Source organism: Coccinella septempunctata, chromosome 7, assembly GCF_907165205.1.
Source record: "Coccinella septempunctata chromosome 7, icCocSept1.1, whole genome shotgun sequence".
In the NCBI taxonomy this organism is placed as follows: domain Eukaryota; kingdom Metazoa; phylum Arthropoda; class Insecta; order Coleoptera; family Coccinellidae; genus Coccinella; species Coccinella septempunctata.
In genome coordinates, this window is record NC_058195.1 from 8,212,590 (window position 1) to 8,239,035 (window position 26,446).

At 35.4% G+C, this 26,446-nt stretch overlaps 1 protein-coding gene across 5 annotated transcripts in view; it reads right to left on the bottom strand.

Annotated features, from left to right (window-relative positions):
• LOC123316592 (ras guanine nucleotide exchange factor Q-like) overlaps positions 1–26,446 on the bottom strand; it is a 141,792-nt gene that overhangs the window by 52,224 nt on the left and 63,122 nt on the right. Inside the window, exon 1 of one of the 5 annotated variants that reach the window (XM_044902746.1) lies at positions 18,493–18,989. The exons of the other annotated variants lie outside the window; for them this stretch is intronic. Coding sequence (XP_044758681.1) covers positions 18,493–18,538 — 46 coding nt within the window. The 5' untranslated portion in view covers positions 18,539–18,989. Of the gene's footprint in view, positions 1–18,492; positions 18,990–26,446 lie in introns of those variants that run through there. 5 annotated transcript variants of the gene reach the window in all.

Genomic DNA, 26,446 nt, shown 5'->3' on the forward strand with positions numbered 1-26,446 from the left:
GTTTACACAGTGAAACTATTAAAAGGTACTCCTCTACCCACCATTCGAAATTGTTTATTATTCCGAACATACGAATACTATAAAAAACGCTGGGCTCTAAATATAAAAACAATAGAATAATAATTACTTGAATACAAAGAGCCAATTCCATAGTTCTTCCTCTGTATGAACCGTTATGAAAATTGATGTTTTCTTCTTGAGGAAAGGCACAAATATTCGTAGGCTGATTTATGACATCAACAGGAATAATTGGTTCTTTATTCGTAAGGAATCTGAGAAATTATAGTGTTGATACGTCGAATTTTAGAATATTTGCAATTCAAATCGAAAATTGATAGATTTCTTGTACAGATATAAATATTTAAATTTGGACTGTGAAATCATTCGGTCAAACCTTTTTTTTTAATATAATGTATTTAAATCAGCACCCATGTCGTGCATACATAATGATCATCGCAACCAAACCATAACATAGGGAGGTCGATCAATGACAAATTGATTTTTGCACCAAGAATTTTCATCAGAGAGAATGAAAAAAATTGTTTCATAATAATGATGATGCTTGAGTTGGAAATGCTGAGAACACTTGAAATGAATATTCTCAAATATTTCATATTAATACGAAATAATTTGAATTGAAATAAGGTTCTATTTTCCAACTGGATGAAAACATTTTGTTGGATAGGAGAAATAAAAAGGGGACAGACAATTGAAGAAGAATTTTTTAGTATTGGTAAAGAAGTGATTCTAATATTTTTGTTGTTTTCGATCAACATGAAGAAATCTTAGGACTTTACTCTAATCAAATATCAAGGATATTCCCTATTCAAAAATTTGACGTACTTCTAGTAATTTTCATACATAGTTCATAAGAAGTCGTTAGGGATATTCAAATCCTTCGTTGTTCAACCTAGAATAGGATTCTAAGAACGATAAAGATCCCGATAAAATACTCAATAAATCAACTTTAACAGAATAGAATGTACTAAAAGGATTTCCTAGAATCGAACACACCAATAATTCGCGATTTTATTGCGTACCCTGATAGACAAATTTTTTTATAATCCTTTTTCCCACCATCTATTCAAATTGATGATACTATTTCTTACAACTCAATCAAATTCCATTAAACAAAACCAATACTCTCTAACGGATCAAAATGTTAATTATGCAAAACAGGCATTATCGAAATAAAATAGAGACATCAAACGGAAGCTCAAATTAAAACGAAATAATTCCTAATAATCCAAGGCTGGACGCTTAATGGAAGGATTAAAAATAGTGGAACGAATCTCGATCATCGAAATGCTGAGACGTTTTTACGAGTTTTTCAACATGAGGCGAACTCGTGATATGCAAGATTGGACTCTTTAATATTCGTATAGAGATAAAGGAGACACACCTTACATTTTTTCGTAATTATCCGTTTCTCTAACGACATGATGAATTATGTGGACGATTCGGAGTTTGAGGTTAACCTAGAGCGTTGCTGAAAGAGAAGAAAGGTTATCAATCGTTGGGATCTCCTTTCATCTCATTCATTTCTTTTTGGAACGCGATACAGTCTGTTGGCGGTTTGATGAAATATTGTTTTGCTAAATTCTACACACCTCGTTGAAGGCTCGTTCAATTCCATGTGACATAACGGTTTTAAGTATCATAGCTCCACTTGTTTTGAGGGCTAAGACCAGTCAACAGAAGTTGCAGAAACTTTGAGAGTTCTCATCCCTAGGTAGTAGGGGAGACTAGGGAGCATTGATACATGGGGAGGCTTGATACAGGCTTATATCCGCGATCTGTAGCCGTTTTCAGAAGTATTATACTAGTGAACACTATTCTTTGGCAGAGGGCATTGCGTGACGTTAATATGTAAGGCTAACAGTAGTTTGTTTGTGAAATATTCAACGAAGAGTGTTTCGAGGTGAGAAATTGTAAGTTTTTACTCAAGTTACCTAAGGGTTTTATGATCATGCATTAATTCTTCGGCATAAACAAACATTTCACTGGGAAATATGCAAAAAACTACTCAATTTACCGTTTCATTCGCTTTTCGAAATATATGGGTATAAGATGAAAACATAAATCACTTTAAAAATTGCTTTCAGGGAGGTTTGAGACATTTGTCGTGGGAGGCCTGATACATGTATAATCTTCAAAAAATATTCCGTAGCTAGTTGGATAGGCCTACATGAAGTCGTCTTCACCATCCAACATATCGAAGGGATTTTTAAAAACCGTACAATCCCCATGTATTTAATGAGGTCGACTTTTCTTATGTGGAAGTGACTAACTGACAATTTCCTGATTTTTCTACACCTATATGACCAAAGCAACCCAGTATCATTGCTGACCTACCTACTGAGCTGAATAATCCTCTCGATTACTCTCCCAGTACATCGTATCAATCCTCCCATATGTGGGGAGGCTTGAGACAGTTTGCATGTTTTTGTGTTCAACGTTCTGTACAGAATAAGATGTTTATGTTTTGCGACTTCTATATTTATTTTGTTGAACGATTAATTGAAGAATTATATAATATAAGAAAAGTCCTGCTTCTTCATATAATTCAGTTTCCAGAATAAAAATTCCAAAAAACGTATCAACCCTCCCCAGTCTCCCCTACGTAATGGAAGATTTATTGGCGCTGCATCTACTGCACCAACAGAAGACTACGAGAACCCTTATAAAAGGTCCAAGGGAGTTTGGAAGAGGTACTGGACTGAGAAAAGATTTTCCCATGAGTCCCATAGATTCCATATAAGTTGAGCATGAATTCAGTGCCACTTCAGGAAGTAGACCAGGAAGGTACCGTAGATTCGGGTGACTTGGGACGATTTTGAAATTCAACTTGTCATATTTCCAAAACGGTCACCTGTTTTCATGTGAGAAAGAGGTTCAAATATGCTAAATGACTGAGACTATTGATTAGGAAATATACCATGCTTCAGAATATAAATTAAAAAGAAAATAAAATGTACTTGTTCCAAGTCACCCACCGATTTAGGAGGCTTCGGACACAGGTTAAAATCCATTGATTTCTCAACTCTCAGATGAAATAAGTGACTTAGGACGGTGTATAGTTTTGAAAAATTACAATTTGTGATTATATAGTTGAAATTCGGTAAGGAAGATAAAGTAAATATATTGCAACTCAAAAGAAAAAAAAACTAAACAAAACAAGGGAACTGATTTCTTTCTGGTGATTTGTTTGTGGAAATAAAGTAAATTTGTAATGATATCCTGCGAAAAATCGGCATATTTCCTGCTGCCAATGCGCCGCTTGTATCTATTCGGCATTGTCCCAAGTCACCCTATGAAACAACAAAATAAATGAATGAGATCCGTGTTGCCGTTTGATTTATGAACAACCTCGTTTCATGACATATCTAATATCCCAATATCCCACGTATCCAGAAAAAAAATTTCACATGCACAAAGTGAAACACATGTACAGGACACTTGAAAGTATAAGGGCCATAAAAAACGCGCTTCTACTCTCCTGAATTCGTTAATTTTTCCTGTCAATTCAAACGCTCTGGTCACGGCGAACTCAACAGGAATTAATTGTTAAACTAACTGAAAAGAAGCTACAGAATCTTATAAGTTTGTTCTTGCACTCATAAATGGCAAGAAACAAAGAAATCTGCAAGGGGGGTAATTGTCCCACGTTACAGGACTGTCCCAAGTCACCCGAATCTACCGGTAGCTCAAAAAATCACTTTATCAGAATGTAGAATGGTCTATAGGAGATGACTAGCTAGAATTGGCGGAAAATTGCCAAAATGTCTTCGGAGCAACCCTTTTCTCTAGAAAAATGATACCTATTTTGCCACAGGAAGCAGTTGTGAGCCAAAGAACATCATGAAGTGAAAAAATCGTCCATACATTGAATCCTTAATGGGCTGACCACCTTTTCGAAAATCAGAAGTGTCTACAGAAGAAGTAGCTAGCATTGGTAGGACATTGCCCAAATGAATTGATTATTATCTTCCACAAAAATTTACTGAGATCAACAAAACAGTCCCTTTGGGGAAGTTGTAAATTGGATAAAGTTTAAAATCAAGTTTTTCTGAATAGAACCTATCGTAATGGTTTACCTGGAGCTCTTCGTGTTTGACTGGACAGTTTTCAAGACAATGAATACAGATTACAGAACATTCTTTCTGCTAATTCTCTCACGTCGCCGCTAATAAAAAAATAACTATTTAAGCAGGACCTCATCCCTTACACCGACTTTTGGAGCATTTTTCGAAGCACTAATTGAACAAAAAATGAACCTTTTACTAACTTTTGGGGTAGATAAATCTCTCAAGAATTCTTTCAATAGCTGCAACCATCAAACAACACCTCATAATTGGCATATTCAGGATTCATGATGCAACACCGATTGCCAACCGTCTAATAACTCCTGCAGTTTCTGTCAATGGGGCAATCCATCAAATCGGCAACTATATCTCTAATTGAATACGGCGATACAGTAATAATAACCGGGCAAGTGCTATAAGACCGTGCCGGATGCAAATATAAGAAGGAATAATGACTTTACTTTATCTGATTTAAATGCGCTGGATTGTTCTCGCCTTATTACAGGCGAGTGCTACTAACGTCGGTTTGCTAACTGATTATACTCGTACGGTGGTTTAATACGTCAATTTGTTGGAAATAACCAACAAGAAGGGAATGCAAAGTAAGCAGTCCGTGAAGATGATCTGGGAGATCATTTGAAGAACCAAAAGTTTACGAATCCGCTTGGTTGATTACTCTACCTCTTTTGTCATTCATAGACTAGACTGGATCACTTAGCTATAAAAGGCATGAAGTAGATATCTTCGAAACCAGAAGAAGATATATACTTTGTCCCAACCTTCTATAAAGAAAACTGCATGAAAAAAACATTATTGGAAAAGTGCTTAATTCAAACAGTTGAGTATGTCTAACCAAAATAATTCTAATTCATGCCTACGCTTGAGACGAATATTAATGTTTTGTAGGCTCTTTTCTAACTATATCTATTCCACCAAGTTCTTTTTGAATGACCAGTTTTCCTCTCTTAAAGAATCTAAATATTTCTCTGGAAGTAATGAAAAATTGACCAAACCAATGGATTTTCTATCATAAGTATATTACTGTTCCTCTACACTACTCTACAGGGAGTCGTTTTTATAAAATTGGTTATTCTATTACCGCTGGGAGATTGCGCAAGAGACTAAACAAAAGGAACAGCTAATTGTGAGGCCAATTCAGAGAGTCTCCATCTTCCAGCTGTCGTATCGATGTTAACTGTTTGTAATGCTTAATGCTTTTTTTATTATTGCGATGACATTTTGCTCTTCATGAAAATGCTGAGATGAGTTCACAATGGGAGTTCGGTTACTGGATAATTACGGCTAGGTCAATTGCCTTCCAAAATTAGTCCTTCGCGATGAAGTAATTACAACAAAATACTGAGCAGAAATCTGAAAGAAGGGAAGATGGATGTTGCACACTACAGGCTAGCTAAATGAGTGAATAATGATATCGAATGAGGACAGAATTTGCAGCCTTAAAGATTGATCGATCAAGTCATCGATTTTTTTTTTCAGAAAAATCCTTGATGGTTCATGTTTTTTACTTTGAAACTTGATGCATCGTAAATGGTTTCCCAAATAGATTCTTCTAACCCTACACTGTGCCTCAGACCACCCCAACTGACCATAAAAGTATGAGGATTCAGAATTCTTGATGCAGAAACACTGTAATAATATTGGAGCCGAAGGGTCATGTCAATAGGGTCTCACAAAAAAAGTTGTCCGGTTTCCTAGAACCCAAATTCCCTTGTGGTTCTTCAGCGCTCTCTCGAGATAAAAGAGCAAAACCAGTGGCATGCCTGGTAAGGGCGCATTGTTCAGAAACTAGTAGTCGGCTTGGATGAATCCGAAACTCATTACGAGCAACCAAATACTTAATCCTTGCGTCTAGATGTTGCCAGAGGTAATAACTCCGAAAATGAATAGATTCCTGTTGAAAAGACACCACAATAAAGTAGTCTCGAGAATAAAACCATCATTCTACGCCACTGTGAAGGGAAGAGCTGTGGGGTCAGGTGTATATCCCTGCAGGTAGGTGACCTTATGGTACCCCGAGCGGGAAAATGACAATATTTCAAAGTTTATAGCCTCCCATATATATTAAATTATTATACAGCAGTCATAAAGTCTAGGAGGACTTTATTAAAACAACATCTCCATCCATCTCTAACAGGGTCGTCGAGGATAGTCAACTGGGCAATTCCAAGATGGCTTCCGAGCAAAAAGTCAATTTTCCAACGTTATGACATTTCAAGATCCAAGGATCCTTACATATCCGGGTATTCGGAAAACGTCAAAGTTTACTACCGCATTCAATGGCCATTGTTACTTGACATCTTCGAGCGTTTGTTGTAGTAGGTAGTTCCAGCGAACAATGGACGTTACTTTGGCTGTTAAAGTTCAGGGGAATGAGTTCGGATTTTTATTAGCAGTCATAATTTTCGCTTTTCCAAGAAGTTCACACCTTCACCGTCAATTCTACCTTTCACACGTGTATGATCATCTCAATCACTGGAGTTCCACAGTGGACCAATCTGGGGCCTGCTTATAGTGAAACCCTATAGCGTATCTTCAGAATGTAATAGATGTAACGAGACAAGTATGTTCCGAACTTGTCCACTAGACTCGCAAATGACAGATATCTACAAATTTCCTAACAACGAATGTTTCTTCTCTCCAATATATCGACGAACGGCTCGTGTATCTACAAGACAGACATAATATAAAGCATAGACAAGGTGCGAAACATCTAATCCTCCTCTGAATACGCTGTAATAATATACCTCTCCTAAATCAAAACGAGTCAAACGCCTAATAAATACTGAAATTCAAAGTGGGAAGATACACGGTTAACGTTGAAAATTTGAAACGTAATCACGATATAAATCTGACACCTTGTCGCGAACCCAGGCTGGTTATCTTCGACAATGGTCTTTTACAAATCAAAATACTACAGCTTTGGTCTCCAAGCCTATACGTTTGACTTGTCGTGCTCGGGTGCAGTATATCAGGTCGGAGCAGAAACGTTGATTCGATTTGTGAGCAAGTATGACAATTCGGCACGCCATAGCACTTTACACTTCTCTATAATTGGGCATAGAGCCTCGATCGCAGACCGGACCAGATGCATTCATATAGCTCTGTCATGCATATAGCATATTTTGTAACTGTACGTAGAGAGTCGTTGCTGGATAAGTGAGGTTACCTAGCTGCTCAGCGAGGGATATCATTTAAATCTACTTATCTCTCTTCTTTGACTAACTGACTTGGGTTTTAAAGAATTCACAGATGAAATGGTAAAAAAAAACAAGAAAGGGCTAGCTTGAAAGAAGATGTCCAAACTTCGAAGACCATATGTTCTCTGTAGGCTATTATATTGACCCCCACAGCTCCCATAGAAAAAATATAGAGTTTATGTTCTTCTGATTCGGGAATCACAATACTGACAGCCTCATCACAAACACAAACGAACAGGATGGACTCAAAACACATCTGAGATAGAACAATACAATATTCCAAGTGAAATTTACGCAGTAAAACCTTGTGGTAAGAAAACCTGATTCAAATCAAGATCTCATTTATGACCAGTAACTATTTTGTTAATCCAACAGCAGTATGATTCCCTAGATACACTTTTATAGAGTGTCGTTGAAGATTGTTAAAATTGAAGCTACTGCTTGAAGGAACTTTGCTGAAAGCAGCTCTAAACCTTATTCTGGCACCATTCATCTTGTTTGAGGATCGTTTGAGCAACTACTAGATGAATACTTTGTGATATGTTAGTATACAGGGTGGGAGACACTCGACGACTCAGCTACATGATGACAAAAGTTTTAAATAGCTCTTCTACTCCTCACTTCTTCTGCACGTTGTAGAGACAACCTTGAGTTTGCCGTTTCCTAGAGTCGCCTGTCAGTTCAAAATTGATTCAACAAGAGACCATCCACTCATCAACGGGCAACGTGTGTGACATTACAAAATTTGATACGGTGAATTATTCACCCAGTGTCTTCAGTACTTGATGGAATGTTATTCATTGCTTGAACAAATAGCCGTCCATATGTGTAAATACGGAGAATCGGTTCAACGCAGGTCGATGAAGTGTTGATAGTGAATCCTAGGTGGATGTGTTCACTTGAAAAAAGAATGTCAAGATAAACATTCCTGTTAGAAGTTGATGCGGTTGACATAGGAGACGGAATATACGTTCAAAACCGACTAAAATGAATCTAACTAACCTAACAATCCAAATATAATGCTTAAAGCTTTGTCCAAATGTGTCGAAAATGTAGAACTACTAATAAGTCTACTGTGAGTTCATCTAGAAAAGATGGAGGGGGTGCTTCTTATTTGGGAGGTTCAATGATCACGAATATCATCATGGTTTGCCAAAAATTTATTAGTTTAGTTTTGACAGACTTCGGCACCATTTTTGGTAGGTTTTTGGAATCGCAGACTTCTGACATGCCCGCCATTGTGGGAAGCTTTAGGTTTTCCTTAATCAATGACAATTTATGCTAGATATTTGACAGTTGATAGAGGATAACCATATCTCTATGGAATTCACTCTATTAATTCAGATTCTTCGACACAAACTTTTCTTCTTCTTTCTCGTGTTCCCGATAGAAAGACCGCAGGGTTTCTGGTAGAACTTTGCATGCAAGATGACTGAATTTATATTAAGTTGTTTTCTGTGGGCAGCATATGCAAAATCTCATTTACAACGTGTTATCGTGAACAACGAACACAATAGCCTTTAGATGTTGGCAGAGCCCAGATACCTCCCGTTTATCAGGAACCTAATTATGGGAATTACTTTGTACGCTGATTGTAATAATTTATAAGCTCGTTACCTGTTAGTCGCCATTTTTATGGCGATTGTAAGACGCAATTAACTTCGATTTATTCAGTGGTTCGTTTTTTTAGGTTAGAAATTAATCTGGGTAGTTAATGAGGTTTGTGCGCTTTGCTGTGTTGTGTTTGAATTATTATCTGTGGGATGTTGAATTTGGATCCTGCTCATAGAAGAATATACTTTCATTTTACTGCATTTATATTTTACGGAATTATCATATATCTTAGTATATAATAGAATATGCCGACGCACTTGTTCATGACTATGTTAACTATGTACTTCATGCTATTCATTGAACAAATAACATTTACCAAGGTTACCTAATGAGTAACAATTAGAACGAAACTTGTCTCATACACGAGAACTAATAGGTTCTCTGCTCTCGCACACGTTAACGCTCCCCTTTTGAAGAACAACATCGTAAATATAATTATTAACTAGCGGGTAGATAAATAAGTGGAAGGTAAAAAAAGGAACCAGTCTCTTTACCGGAATATACTTTACGACCAAACATTTGTAGGGTTTTAAAAACTTTTATACGGCTGCAAGTTTCGCTAAAAGAAGCTGTTATATATGTAGATACTAAACTGGTATTTTTATTGACGTTTACTTAAAACGTCCTGTCAATTAATGTTCTAACTTACATTTAAAACGCTTGACATCTTACTATGGGGCACTTTGGGATCAAACCAGTTTGGGTTTATTTCCGATCATTTCTTTTTATAATACATACTTCTGTAAAACTCAGATAAGCTCTTCAGAATTATGGAACTTGATTCGCAATTCAGATACAGGGGAAATTGATTTTCGACTGTCACGAAAACAAATTAAACCATGTTTGTGTACAACATTTTCAATCCCTGTATATTTATAATGAAGCCTTGAACAGAAAAATACGTACAAGACAAAAAAGAATTAACTGAATCTGCTTAAAATGATATACAACTGCCTTTTTCTTACACAATCGTGTCAGGTTCATATAAGGGACCCTGTAGAGTACCTCGACCAAAAATTAGACCTGAATTTAGTGGGAATTTTTAAGGACCGCCTGTCAAAATGGTAAAAAAAAACGATCATTGTACATGCTCCATTCACTTTTATTTTAGCATTCGATTGGACATGGAAATTTGACACATTTCACTCTGTATAGTATATAGTACGAAAACGTGGGGTTATGAAGCTTGTGAAAGAATTTTTGGGATTTAAATCAACGCTATGTTGCCCGTTCTACGTAAAAGTCTGTTATTACGTATTTCATCACAATGTCGAATCTCTTCGGAAAATATGTGACGAACATAAGTGACGTTTATACAAACTGATTGAAGGCATACCAAATCCAGATATTTGCATGGAAAATACAAGAGATCAGTATAATATCATAATATGCACTAGCTTGAGGATAGTTAATGTTCGTTATCTTCTTTGGCTAAAGTTTGAATACGTTACATCAGTTGTAGATTTCAAAAATATTAACCCGAAGATGAAATGCATATGATGCAGTGGTTGGGAATGGGTATCTCCCGAACAGATAATTACAAGAATGTTGAATTCTTCAACAAAAATCATATTGCATCAATATAAGTAGAAGGAACTAAAGGAAGTTTCAAGTCAAGATAAACCTCACCCTTGAACAAAAATTTCCCATGAATAAACAATTAACAGGACCACTGGCGCGTATTTGTGGCTGTTCATCTAAATACATTGATATAATAATAATAATTAGGTATTTATTGGTACCTTGAGACATTTGCCAATGTATAGGACAAGTCAAATAAAAAATAGAAAAATCAATTTTCGGGAACTTATTCTACGATGACTTTCATGGAAAATCCTGTAGTAAACTTTTCGTATTAATTCACTCAAACATAAAATTCTCAAATGCCACCACTTTTTTGGGTCTCTCAATAGAAGGAAATTCTTTGTCATCCTCTTCATTCACAATCTTTCTGATTGTGGAAATATTCAGCTTCAAATTGTTTTCACATTCATTATAAAAGTTGTAGAGCAAAACCTTTTCTATACAAATTTCTGCAACCCCTTTCACAATCTAGAATTTTTATCGTGTGTCGTAAATCTGTTACAAATTTCAACTGTCTGAAGGACATAATGAATAATGATGATATAAAGTTTTATTTCATATTTAGATCTCTGAATTATACTGAGGCTGAACCTGCACAGCCTGTATATTCGTCCCAACTTCACCAGTACCGAAAAAGTCTAATTCTCACCAGTTAATATCTCGGTGTCTTTGATAAATCTGCTACATTTGTATTTATGGCAGATTCACCAATGTCTGGACGCCTGTTACAGGAGTGCTAAGTATGCCGGAGTCCCAGACATCGGAAATCGTGGTCAGATAGTGGTCTCGACCTGACGTACGCACCGTGTGACGTCTCCAATAACACATACAAACTCTTTGTCCATCCTGTCTGTCGATAGAAGCGTACACTGATAGAATGATAATAAACCATCGGTTGCTGCCTTTAGAGGCATTATTAATTCGTAGAAACGTCTGCACCCGTTTGGAATTCCTCAAGAAAGCCTAGACTTTTCGATCAAAGACGAATCTGAGCTTTTTGTATGGTGGATATGATCTGATTTTGCTGGTAGCGAAGAGTGATGATGGATATGGATAGAGTTAGTGGATTTTCGTAGAGATTAGAAGTGTATCGCTTGTTTTCGGTTCCACTGATCAGAATCTTACATTTTCTGATATAAATTTCGATTAAACTCAAGCGAGAACAGAAGAAACCTACATTTTGAAGGAGACTTCAACAGCCGATAAAGCGCGAAACCTCAATGGTAGATATATTACGATGTAAAGTGAGTGTATCAGAGCTTTGAAGATTATTATATAGAGTCATTCGGGGTAACTGAGCGCAGTGGGTAAGTGTGCGCAGTGCGTATATCTCGACTATGCAATGTATGAAAGAGGGGTTCATTTGGGTGAAGCAAGTTCGCAGAATTGCCAAATTAGTTGTTCATAGGAGTGCGCCGTGCCACGTTTCTTTAACTTTTTATTTGCAATCAATCAAATTCACTAGTTTTCTTGTTAATTTTCAGCATCTCTGCAAATTCTGCCAGGTCCAAGTTCCGAGTCCGACAGTGTTAAACAATATTTTATTCGATCATGGGCATATTAATCTAAATATATAATAAAAAATTTTAGGTTCTCTTAGCTGCTCAACTCTATAAGAAAGTTAATTCAAATTTTGGCTTACTGGGGAAAGTGTGCGCGGGTAAGTGTGCGCATAGATTCATTATATGGGCATTAGTTCAGTGAGGAATAAATTATGACATTGTTGATTTTCTTGGTTAAGACTCGATCAATATTGTCCTATTTGTTCAGAAAAATATGAAGATCCACCAACAGGGGAATGTATCAAGTGTTGTGTTCACCAAGAATTGTGGCACGAACAATAATGCACTGCTTGTAAAAAGGCGCTTCTGTATTGACAATAAACAGCATTTCTCTAATATTGTAACATTTTGATGACATTATTTTGAAATTTGTTTTGATTGTGTGGTTCACTAAGCACTGCGTTCACTTACCCCGTGAGGGTGCTCACACTTACCCGCAATACGGGCCATGTGAACGCACTCCGACTTTCTCTATTTAATTCATTTTTGCGGATCAAAGCCACAAGTGGTGCAACTGGGAATAAAATTAAGCGTCCCTTAACTTTAAACGAGGCTTAGTTAAGTACTCCTTTTAAGGGGGATTGGTGCAAACGGGCCTTATATTTAGATTAAAAACAAATTGACGTCTATTCGTCAATCAGGCATTGATTCACCGATTAAGCTTTATGAAACCCGGGGATAGACTTCATTTACTAGAAGATAGTTTCAAACTGTGACATGCAAGATTTATAGATAGTATATTCTAGGTAATCTATAGAAAATGCCCGTTTTCTGATATTATCTCCTACAGCCTCTCATTCTTCAAGAAGAACCTGTTACGATTTCTTTTTAGAAAATTTTTATTGAAACTAAAGCAGCTTTTGATGAAGAAATTTGCACTACACGTAAGTTATAGATATATGAATAAAAATTTATCGTCCATCTTTATAACAAACGTTGAAAAAATTATTTATTTGTGACTTTGAAGATAATAAGCATCTGATTATAATCACCGTTCGCAGACAAGAAAGAGTCTATATAACCTACTAAGTATTCAAAGTAAAGTATAGATTTTTTAATGAAAACAAATCTTTTCGACTGATATGCAGAACTTTCAATTATTAAAATCATTTAGTAGCAAAAAAAATTCTTGGTTGAAATTTGGAAAATCCCTATTAACAAATTCCTCCATTTTAATGAAATTCGTTTACGAGCGGTGAAACAAAAATGAGCAAGAGAAAATTAAAGTTAGTCGAATGCAAAATTTCATCGCTGGCCAAATTTCATTACACTGAAAGCTCTAAAATGAGGCTGTGCCAACATTTCATCCTAATCCCCATGACAGAATGCTGCCGAAAACTCCGATAGGCTCGGGAAAACTGGGAGAGTATGCGAAAAACCAACATCGAAAATATGTTGGAGGTGTCGGTAATGGAAAATAATAGGGAATAGGTATAAGAAATATCAGGAATGCCCAAGAGACTGGCGAAATATACGGCAAAGCAGGAAAAGGGAGAGAGGAAAATGGGATTTCCCAGGCGGTAATTTTTTATTCTTTCCCTGAATCTCTTGTCATATTTCATGGAACGTTTTTTAGATTGATGGCGCATGAGCTCAGACTCAGCATACTCCTCTAACCACATCGCAAACGCTTCTATTGACCAATTTGATGCTATTCTAGAACAATTGAGTTGGTCAATCGTCCAGTTTGTGTACGTTGGATATTTCTGACGACTCAATCAAAAATTTACTGTCAACATGAATGCACAAGTCAAAGACTCACTCTCTAATGCAATACCTCCACTTTCAGAGCCTCTGTATGTGGTTCTGACCAGTGAATAATGGCTCATAAACACAAGTGATTAACATCAAGTATTAGATGAAGAAGCAGCGAGCATTTGACCAATTTTTTCCAAACATCTTTCCGATTTTTTTTCTTTGACCTATATTCCGTATTTCTTACCATTCCAGCGACAAATATTCGGTTGAGAGCTTCATGCTATATGACGAAAAACGTTTTTGTTCATTTGCTTTCTGATGTTTTCTTATAGATTAGAAAATTGTCTATCTTATAAATATGTTTTAATTTTTCTAGCTTCAACATTTGAAACAGGGTATGGCTTGAAAGGCAAAAGTGCGCACAGTTGCCCCGAATGACTCTATACTCCATTCACTTTCATTTTAGCACTCGGTTGGCCATGGAAATTTGACACATTTCTTGTCAAAACATTTCTGGGTTTTGAAACAGCGCTATGGAAAATATGAAGTCGAAAATATTTGATTAACATAATTGACGTTAATACAAACTGGTTGAAGGCATACCAAATCTAGTTATTGGCATGAAAAATACAAGGGATCAGTTTTTAAATATATTTATTTTTGCTATGGAAAAAAATTGAATTAATGACGCACAGCAATAGCTTGTGGTGAGTTAATGTTGATTATCTTCTTTGGCTAAAGGTTGAAGACGTTACATCAGTTGTAGATTTCAAGAAAATCAACCCGAAGATGAAATACATGTGACGCAGTGGCAGGGAATGGGTATCTCCCGAAGGAATTAACAGATAATTACAAGAATGTTGAATTATTCAACAAAAATCATCCTGCATCAATGGAAGTCATTAGAATTAAAAGGAAGTTTCAAGACAAGAGGAACTTCACTTTTGAATAAAAATTTTATATGAATTAACAATCAACGAGACAACTGGCTCGTATTTATGGCTGTTTATTGTTGATACTTCGATATAATAATAATAATTATTAATTGATCTCTTAAGGCATATACAATGTATAGGACAAGTCAAATGACAAATGAATTTTCTGGAATTTATTCTGCGATGAGATTCTTCGAAAGTCCTAAAGTAGTTTTACGCATCCTAAAATTAAATTCTCAAATGCCACCACTTTTTTGGGTCTCCCAATAGAAAAAAAATTTGTCATCCTCTTCATTCACAATCTTTTAGATTGTGGAAATTTTCAGCTTAAATATATGTCGTTTAGATTCAGATGAAACATTATATAAATTCACTTAAATTGAAAATAATTGATATCATCTGATACATTGTAGATATAAGAATATCAGGGTTACCTACTATTTGAATTATCGGACATTAATTCTAAATAGCACTTCCTGTAACCATGCCTTTCCTCTTTTTCAATCACTTTCGGCAATTTTGTAATATTAATTGACATTAGTTGTGGCAACGGCGTTATGACATTAACGACATTTCATGAGTGCCAACCTTACTCCGTCCTAGTTACAAAAACTTGAGAAAATTATTTAATGGACAACTGAGTGCTGAAATAAAAGTGAGCGGAGTGTTCCTACCCTTTTAATGTTTGTTTCATCCTATTTGCATCATACACCTTCAATACCAATGTTGAAACATTTTCGGGTCAGGATAATGTTCCAATTAGAATACCTCATTATTTTCTCAACTACTCTCATACCTAAACATGCAATCCCAGCCACAAAAACCAAGTTATGAATAGTAGAATCCCACAAATTCTTGCTTTATTTCTGTGCCCTCAAGCTTTTGGACCTGTACAAAGTTCATGACTACCTGCTACTTAGTATATACGGTTGGTAATCCAACAAAGGCATTCCCAAAAGATCAGACATCTCACAGTTGAGAAAAGATTAGTGTTCAGGATATTTCAGAAATGGTGAATCTTCAAAATAAGCGAAAAGTCCAATACTCCAACATGAAATCCACAGCATGGTGGTGAGACGGTAATTGACAATGAAGATGCAAAGTAAAGCTCGTAAAAGGAGTGACTTTTATGATATCCATAACAGCAACTTGGTGACATGCAATTTACAATTCAGTTGTAAATTTAAGTAGAAGAGTGTATTTGTCATTTTTATAACTGTATTCTACTTCGTATAACCCTTTACTGAAGATTGTCTCTTCAACAACATTATAGTTATACAGTTGCTTTCAGGAGTATTAAAAACTTAGATTTCCTGTTGTAAGCTGACTGGGTATCTATGCAACTTCTTGCAATTTTTGGTAAACACGAAACTTTCGACGTAAAATGTTTCTTCATTTTGTGAAGCACGAGAGATCATTGTGTACACACCAGTCAAAAGGTGAAGGACAATAGGTACTTATATAAATATTACACCTTTCTTCTCCAAGCCGTAGATTATTTGAAACCAGACAACACTTCCCAGAAAAGCTGTAAAACGGACTCGGACAAGTCCTTTTCGAAAGCTGGGTAAACATCGATGGTTGCGTTAAATAAGTATTTTATTCTCGTGATGTTTCGACTAGCGAAGGCATATTTCGACGGAGAAGATCATATCGATGACGTAGATATTTTCCGCATTGTTTTATTTGTTTAACAAAAATCTGCTACAGAGCGGAGACTTCAACAGTAGATCTAGATATGAATCTGAAGGGTGATGTTTAAAATATTACTGCAAAACTTGAAGTTTTTAGACAAGATGCTTGCAAAATGTTATCTACGTGACGAAAGTTTTTCTTCTTATTGGAGCCATAAGGAATTTTGCATTGAATAAATGAACAATAATATTTGAATTCTTCATTACATTCAGATTTTCTAAAAAATCAAAAAAAGAATTTGTGAAAACACCCTCCGTCGTATAGTGAGAAGGCCATCAATATTATTTTTACTAAATGTGTACCTATAATAGTTTGAAAATATTCATGGCCTTCTGAGTCCGACTGGGGTTATTCTAAAAAAAACGTATGCAGGGTGAGTCTAGTACAAATATTTTAACAATAGATTCTTAGCGTCAGAAGAAACACTGTTTTCTCAACCAGTTTTAACGAATCGGCTCGGTTTAAAAGATACAGACTGTTGAAAAACCATAAAAAAATGTTATTTTTGGTTCTTTGTCCCACAAACGGTTTTATCGAATGAAATAAATTTCGGAATATAGTTTTTTGTTTATTTGATTAATCGTTTTCGAGCACAAGATATCACAATTCTCATTATGACCATTAGGTTTTCTAAAAATTCAAAGAACCCAACTCTTGTTACTAAGTTGGGCGCTATCTAATGAATATTTGAAGGTTTTGTAAAAAAAAAGTACCTATTCTTCAGTTGTTCCGTAAAACTCGCCGTTTTGAAGTAATTTGATGCTCATAAATAAAAAATATCTGTGAAATTCTAAAAATTGATTATTGAATGCAACTCTGTTTGAAAGATCCTCAGATGTGTAGTGTCACTGATTTAGCTAGTTATTCTGGAGGTAAATCTGGTGGCATAGCTCATTATGAAAACTAAAAATGTTTATATCTTTTTATCAAGGCTGAATCGGCAAAAATGGTATAGGAAAATAGTGTTTATTTTGACCTCAAGAATCTACTGTTGAAATATTTGTACGAGTCAAAAACTAACCCTGTATATTGTCAAAAATCTCCTCCTCAATTAAAATATGGACAAACTGAGAATTATGTTGAATATGAATCTTTTCCTTCGTTTTATTAACGAAAAATACCTACAGTATTTTTAAATCTAGGAAGCTGTTTGAAGGAAAATAGTATCAATACACTTAGATACATACACACAAATAATATTGAACGATCTGAAGATTTCATATGGAAATTGTTGAAAAATGCAAGGGATTTAAACGACTCTAGAATGTCATATACATACATATCTCCGAATTTTTAATATGAATTGAAACAAAAATACATTAGAAATTGTTAAACTCCCTCAACACAATAATTTTCATTTGCTATCGATTGAAAAATTTTAGTGTCTAGTGTCAACATCGAATTGATCAGAACCCTGTATATTCCATTGAAATAGTCAGTTAGTTATGATTGTTTGAGAAAGATATATTCATTCAATCATTGAAGCCATATCAAAAATTATTGCAGGAATATTATATTTTCATTTATTTATTCTTTGGGATACAAACAGGAGGAACTCAAAATAGTATCTACTATCTACCTTTTTCATGATACTACAGGATAGTAATGGCCATTTGCTGAATACTTCATAGATGAATATACTCTCATCTCAAGATCTAGAGATTTTATGATACTACTGTTTTGCAGTGAGACAGCGATTAAGGGGGTGTTAATGACTAATAGCTTTCATACAAGAGATTTAAAAAAATTAATATGGTGTAATATTCCCACTGAAAAAGTGCCTGTAAAACGTCTTTATATATTTTCAAGAATAAAGAAGTTATGGCACATTTTCGAAATCGACAAAATATCAAAATTTGGTCGTATCTTCAAGACAAATGAAGATATCGTGAAACGGTTTTCAGTTATGGACTTTACATGAAAATCGAGCCCAGGATTTCTCTCAACCTTTTTCCTATCTAATCTAGAAGTACCAGAAACAGCCAAAATCAAGCAATACCCTGCACATCATAATAAGATTAATTGTGATGTTGCCTTCGGTTTCGTAGAAATTTCAATGACAGACCAAGACAGAAACCACCCTAATTTTCCCTTAGCCTACCTGAGTAACACCAAGAAGGCCAAACAACTGGGCTTTCTGTATCCATTATAATCACTTAAATATCCATCCTATGATTAAAACAACACAAACAGTTGCTTCTTGATAGCACCAACAACTTAATATAGTCCTTCGCACTTCAATATGCGAAAATCACGTTACACTTGACGTCAAATAAATCACGTAGGTGGTAATTTATAAAGAATTGATACTGGAATTAATTTCGATTAATCTGGTAATAATTCACTGATGAATTGGGGTAGTTGCACTGATTTTTCGCAATGTCCGATTGATCTGCCTCGAGAGCAAGTGCGCGGCCGGCAGAGGGTCACCTCGAAAACGATCGAGGGCGTATAACTCTGTACAACTAGACGGTCGCCGATCGACAGTCACAAATCACTCGGATTCAGGTGCGTGTTCGTATCTTCGGACGCAACGAGAGCCTTTCCTTCGATTGGCAGGTGCACCAGACACTGAGCCCGATGGTTCGAGTCTGTGGTTCAGGTTGGCAGAGAGATAACTTGAGGCGACCTCGGCAGGTCGTATCAGGCGCGCAACGATCAAGGAGTGCTCCGGAATCGGTGGCCAGCAGTCAAGCGCCTGTCATTTGTTTGGGACTGGTAGCGCGAGGTGTTTACAGACCAGGTACCCGGACTTTTGTCGTACCGTTCAGGGGTTACTATTCAATTGATTTTTTTTGTCGAGGGACGAACGCCGATGAGCGTCGGGACGGTCCAGAAGTTATCTAGATCTTTGTTCAATTTGGGGCGAAATTGATTAATAATAATAATAATAATAATAATTTATACATCCCTTAGACAAGTACATTTGTATAGGAAACGTCAAAGAAACCTATTGCTACAATTAAGAAAACAATAAAATAAAAGCAAACTCTATATAAGACATGTAACAAAACGACGATGCAGAAGAGAGTGCACCCTACTCAATGATTGTTTGAAAATATTCATTCACATCATAGAAGCACTTTTCAAGAAGCAAGGTCTTGATCTCCCTCTTGAACTTTCTCTACTACAAAACCTTTAATCTATCAGGCAGATGGTTAAGAAATTTTATTTCAAAAGTGTAACCCTACGAAAACAATTGGATCAGACGAATATAACAGGAGATATCGCAGATTGAAAATTGCGATTTTTGAAAAATTGCCATTTCTAAGATGAAAATCTAAACGAAGGGAGGTAGGCTTCCGAAATTGCTCGCAACAGATTCAGCGTATTCGAAAACCTATATTTTCATACCGAAATTTCAAAAATCTGGCCCTGTCTAGGAGAAAATATTTTTTTTTTTCCATTTTTCATTTTCGAGTTGACTTCGAAGAGCTCTCTGGAGTGCAATTCTCTATTAAATCATCAACTGTTTGGTTTTCTAGAATCTTCAGAACAAATTCCATGCACTCCATATCGTAAGACAGTGATAGAAGATCCTGATTTTCAGAGTGAGTAGCAAATAGGTCATTTTAGGGGGGTCTAACCTCTTGCTCATTTTTGAACCAAAATATCGAGATTTTCGAAATCGAGTTTTTGTGCTAGGGTGGAAGCCTTGGCAATGCTGATTATAAAACTGGAAATCCCAATTGGATCAGACGAATATAACAGGAGATATGACAGATTGAAAATTGCGATTTTTGAAAAATTGCCATTTCCATGATGAAAATCTAAACGAAGAAAGATAGGCTTTCGAAATTGCTCGCAATAGATTCAGCGTGTTCGAAAACCTATATTTTCATACCGAAATTTCAAAAATCTGGCCCTGTTTAGGAGAAAATAATTTTTTTTGTTTTTCCATTTTTCATTTTCGAGTTGACTTCGAAGAACTCTCTGGAGTGCAATTCTCTATTGAATCATCAACTGTTTGGTTTTCTAGAATCTACAAAACAAATTCCATGCACTCCATATCCTAAGACAGTGATAGAAGATCCTGATTTTCAGAGAGAGTAGCAAATAGGTCATTTTAGGGGGGTCTAACCCCTTGCTCATTTTTGACCCAAAAAATCGAGATTTTCGAAATCGAGTGTTTGTGCTAGGGTGAAAGCCTTATCAACGCTGATTACGAAACCGCAAATCCCAATTGGATCAGACGAATATAACAGGAGATATCGCAGATTGAAAATTGCGATTTTTGAAAAATTGCCATTTCCAAGATGAAAATCTAAACGAAGGGAGATAGGTTTTCGAAATTGCTCGCAATAGATTCAGCGTGTTCGAAAACCTATATTTTCATACCGAAATTTCAAAAATCTGGCCCTGTTTAGGAGAAAATAATTTTTTTTGTTTTTCCATTTTTCATTTTCGAGTTGACTTCGAAGAACTCTCTGGAGTGCAATTCTCTATTGAATCATCAACTGTTTGGTTTTCTAGAATCTTCAAAACAAATTCCATGCACTCCATATCCTAAGACAGTGATAGAAGATCCTGATTTTCAGAGAGAGTAGCAAATAGGTCATTTTAGGGGGGTCTAACCCCTTGCTCATTTTTGACCCAAAAAATCGAGATTTTCGAAATCAAGTTTTTGTGCTAGGGTGAAAGCCTTGGCAATGCTGGTTATAAAACTGGAAATCCCAATTGGATCAAACGAATATAACAGGAGATATCGCAGATTGAGAATTACGATTTTTGAAAAATTGCCATTTCCAAGATGAAAATCTAAACGAAGGGAGATAGGTTTTAAAAATTGCTCACAATAGATTTAGCGTGTTCGAAAACCTATATTTTCATACCGAAATTTCAAATATCTGGCCCTGTTTAGGAGAAAATAATTTTTTTTGTTTTACCACTTTTCATTTTCGAGTTGACTCCGTAGAGCTCTCTGGAGTGCAATTCTCTATTGAATCATCAACTGTTCGGTTTTCTAGAATCTTCAAAACAAATTCTATGCACTCCATATCCTAAGACAGTGATAGAAGATCCTGATTTTCAGACAGAGTAGCAAATAGGTCATTTTAGGGGGTCTAACCCCTTGCTCATTTTTGACCCAAAAAATCGAGATTTTCAAAACCGAGTTTTTGTGCTAGGATGGAAGCCTTGGCAATGCTGATTATAAAACTGGAAATCCCAATTGGATGAGACGAATATAACAGGAGATATCGCAGATTGAAAATTGCGATTTTTGAAAAATTGCCATTTCCAGGATGAAAATCTAAACGAAGGGAGATAGGCTTTCTAATAAAAATGTTAACGTTTTCAGTGGTAGAATTACTCAAAATTCACAAGGATTAATTAATACAAATAAAACATTTTTGTGTATTCCTTGTATTTCAAATTTCTGATCCAAAAAATAAGGGCCTGATGGGAGGCTGAAGAAAAAATTAGATAATTGGATCTGGAAAATTACTAAATATGCATCAAATGATGTTTTATAAAATTATTCTGATTATCCTCTGTTTCAGCGATGAAAAACTGAACAAAAAGAGATTTTACATGCACTAAATCTGACGTGTTCGAAAACCTTTACATATTTGCATCTTAAACAGCATTCTCCAATATAAAAAATGGGTTTGAGAATTTCATGATGATTATAATGATTCAAATGGGGCCAAATCAACTGAAGAATCTCAATTTCTCGTATTCATCAGGTCCATTATTCCTCAAATCATTTATATGAGTTTCGCGTCTAATGCATCGTTTGGGTCTCCATGCCATTGCAGCATTCCAATCAATTCCAAAGGCTCAACTATTGTGAATAAGAGCCCAACAACTCGAAGCATCTATAATGAACTGATCGAGGAATTAAAAATGCAATTACCAAACGAAAATGAATCGAACCATTGGATTTGGACCAACAACCAATTCTACTTCTTTTCGAAGACTCAAATATCCTTCTGTATTCAGTATTAACAGACTAAGATAGAGTGAAATTTCTATTTTGGGATACCTCAACTCAAGATCGGGAATAAAAGAGGTTACGAAGGTTATAAAATGAAAAGAGACAAGGACTGCTTCCTTTTATGACCGTCCTTTGGATAGAGATGTAAAGACCTACTTTGCTACTGGATTGGCATAAGAGACGTTGCTGGTAACCCCACAATCTTTGAGGCCTCTACCGACCAACAGAAATCTGGAATCGTGAAATTAAGACAGGGCCGAACTGGGAAAAATTAGAGGGCATTTTGCTTAGTTGTTTTCCTCGTATTTGGACCAGGCTGTTTACAGAATAAGCTTTCAATGCTGAAGGCTTGTTTTCCATCGATATAAGAATTTCTTTATCCTCTTTCCATTTCGAAATAATGTCTGAAACAAAGAAACAGAGCAGAAAACGAGGAAAAAGGTGAATAATAAAACTTTCATCAAAACTTATTCGAAGACTTCATGATGAATGAAGAAAAAAATAATATCATCTCTGCGTCAAAACCCTTCTGCTCATCTTGGTGGAGGATCACCCTCGCCTTCAGTACTCAAACTAATAATATAGACAAATCTTGCTTTTGACTGCTTCGACCAGGTCCAGTCTTCCAAGTGATGATTCTTCTGTTCTTCAGTTGTTCGAGGAACTCTACATGACACTTACGTTGGGGAATCATCTCCAATAGATATACCAGTGGTTATTCAGTAGAAAATTGGAAATTCAAAAAACTTCTGACACTTTATTAACTATCCTGAATGGAAGAACCTATCAGAAGGCAGCAATAGAGAACCCATTCATAATTCCAGACCTAATGGACTGTTACTGCACCGTCATAATGCATCCGAATCGACTCGATAATTTAGTATGGAAAGTTTATGTAAATATTTGGAGCTGAAGTACGCCTTACGTCTGCTGCTGATTAGATTTGGACCTCGAGGTTTATTTATACCAACGCAGGCCTCACAAACGCGCTCGGAGCTGAAGGATTGTTATGGATTCCAAGTCGAATATTTCCGGGTGTATCGGTCTTCACCTTTAATCGTCCTGCAAGTGATGGGAATATCGAATTTGCAGATCGTTATTTGGTGTTTCAATGTCGACGATTCGTTTGTCAAGTCACGATCCAATTGTCGTATAGTGATTCTTATATTGAAAAGCTGTAAGAAGAATTCACACAGACTTCATCTGAATTTCTGGTGAATATAAAAGGTAGCTAAGTCTGGAAAGGATATCTGAAGAACGACCTTCTCAAACACGAAGTTTGTTATTTTAGAATATCAATCGCTTTATAAATATACTCCATTCACTTTTATTTTAGCAGTCGGTTGGCCATGGAAATTTGACACATGTCACTCTGTATAGTACGAAAATGTGGGGTTAGGACTCTTGTCAAAACATTTTTGGGTTTTAAATCAACACTATGTTGCCTGTTCTGCGTAAAAGTTTCTGTTATTACGTTTTTTACCACAATGTGGAATCTCTTCAGAAAATATGTGACGAACATAATTGAAGTTTATACAAACTGATGGTAGGCATACCAAATCCAGTTATTTGCATGGAAAATACAAGAGATCAGTATAATATGCACTAGCTAGAGGAGAGTGAATGTTCGATATCTTCTTTGGATAAAGTTTGAATACGTTACATCGGTTGTATAGATTTCAAAAATATAAACTAGAAGATGAAATGCATATGATGCAATGGTTGGGAATGGGTATCTACCGAAGGAATTAACAGATAATTACAAAAATGTTAAATTCTTCAACAAATATCATCTTGCATCAATATAAGTAAAAGGAATTAAAGGAAGTTTCAAGTCAAGATGAACTTCACCTTTGAACAAAAATTTCACATGAATAAACAATTAACAGGACAACTGGCGCGTATTTGTGGCTGTTCATCTTAATACATTGATATAATAATAATAATTAGGTATTCATTAGTACCTTAATACATTTACAATGAATAGAAAAAGTCAAATGAAAAATAGAAAAATAAATTTTCCGGAACTTATTCTACGATGACGTTCATCGAAAATCCTGTAGTCAACTTTTCGCATTAATTTAGTCAAACATAAAATTCCCAAATGCCACCACTTTTTTGGGTCTCCCAATAGAAGGAAATTCTTTATCATCCTCTTCATTCACAATCTTTCTAATTGTGGTAATATTCAGCTGAAATATGAAAAGATTCAGATGAAACATTTCATGAGTGCCAACCTTACTGCTTTCTAGTTACAAAAACTTGAGAAAATTTTTTCATGGCCAACCGACTGCTAATATAAATGTGAATGGAGTATACTTGTGATGTTTAAACGAAAAACGAAAAAGTTTGAATGATTATTCTGTACTTTTCCTTATATGATGAGAGTGTTATAGACAGAGTGCGAGAAATTGAATAGGAAATAAAGGAATACATAGAGAGAGAAATAGAGTGAGTTATAGAAAGATATAAAAAGTGATAGCGAGACATAGAGAGAGTGATAGATAAAGTAGTAGAGAGAGTGCTATAGAGAGACTGTGGCAGAGGTAGTGGTAGATAAATAAATATAGAAAGAGAGAATCACAGATAAAGTGACAGAAAGAGTGTAGAGACATACTGACATAAACAGAAGAGAGTAAGAGAGACAAAAACATCGAGAGTAAGACAAGGATTGTCAGAAAGAGAAACAGCTATCAAAAATTCACGTTCGCTTTAAGTCTGGAATATGCAAAGATCATAATAAATTTTCAGTATATTCATCAACATTCCTTCACAAATCATACTTCTTCACGAAGTGCCAATCAACTGAGGAAAGGAATGCAATCGAAATCAAAGTTTTATTTTCAGTAGAAAGCGATATTATGGCTTCAAATAGGCATCATTCATTACGACTACTCAAAAGGCGTGAAAGAATCTGAGAATTCAGTATCGGCACACAACGGATTCTCCTTTCATACAATTATCTTTTTTATGTCTTTATTGCATGTGTAATTAACTCGTTTTATTGTTTTATTTGCTACAGGTTTTACTGGCTCCGGAAGGGTTGACAAATTTGTCTTTTTAAAGGTTTATTTCCTACGTTCGTGGACCATTTGTCTATTATTTCAATTGAGATTGAATAAAATCCAATTAAGAATGAATTGACCTTAGCACGAACTATCTTAAAATAAGATATTATTTTTAAAAATTATCGCAAGTTTGTTATATTCAAAGCATTTTAAGTTAAGTCTTCCTAAATGTTGTTGGTGTGATCTTGTTGAAAAAAAAGATAACAATGTTTATTGGTCCTACCTTCTAGGTGATTCCATATTCAAAATTGACCTTCATAGCGTATCCGACATGTCTCGAAGGTAGCATTATAAATTATTAAATTTTTCCTCGTATGAAAATCATACGAAAGTCGAGATTTTTTTGGAACTCCGCTTTTCACAAGGCGATGTTACACACGAGGATGAAGATAATTAAGTTATTTATTTCGTGATGCCTCCAGTTCTTTATAATTACACTTAATAACGACCACAAAAGGTCGAAGTGCCTGATACGAAAGCACGTTATGTAAGACTTGACCAAATTTATCCTTGAATCTATATGAATATTTTCGAAATTGGATAATTGTTCAGAGGAAACTACTAGAAGCAATTTCGAGAGATGGATATTTGCTTATTTCAAAATGATCAGATAAATATGTATGTATATTCAGTAATCTTCCAATAAGGAAAATCATTTTTCAACATTTGCTTCAGTGTTTCTTGATTGAAAAAAGAGACAGTGTTTCAGGAAGTGCTATTTTTAGAATTCAGGTCCGCTCATTCAAATAGTTATACCCTGATATTCTAAAATCCACAATACGTCAGACGGTAGCGAACATATTCAATCTAAGGAAATTTATATCATGTTTCATCTGAATCTAAACGACTTATATTTCAGCTGAATATTTCCACAATCAAAAAGATTGTGAATGAAGAGGATGACAAAGAATTTCCTTCTATTGGAAGGCCAAAAAATGTGGTGGCATTTGAGAATTTTATGTTTGAGTGAATTAATGCGAAAAGTTTACTACAGGATTTTCGATGTCATCGTAGAATAAGTTCCCGAAAATTGATTTTTCTATTTTTCA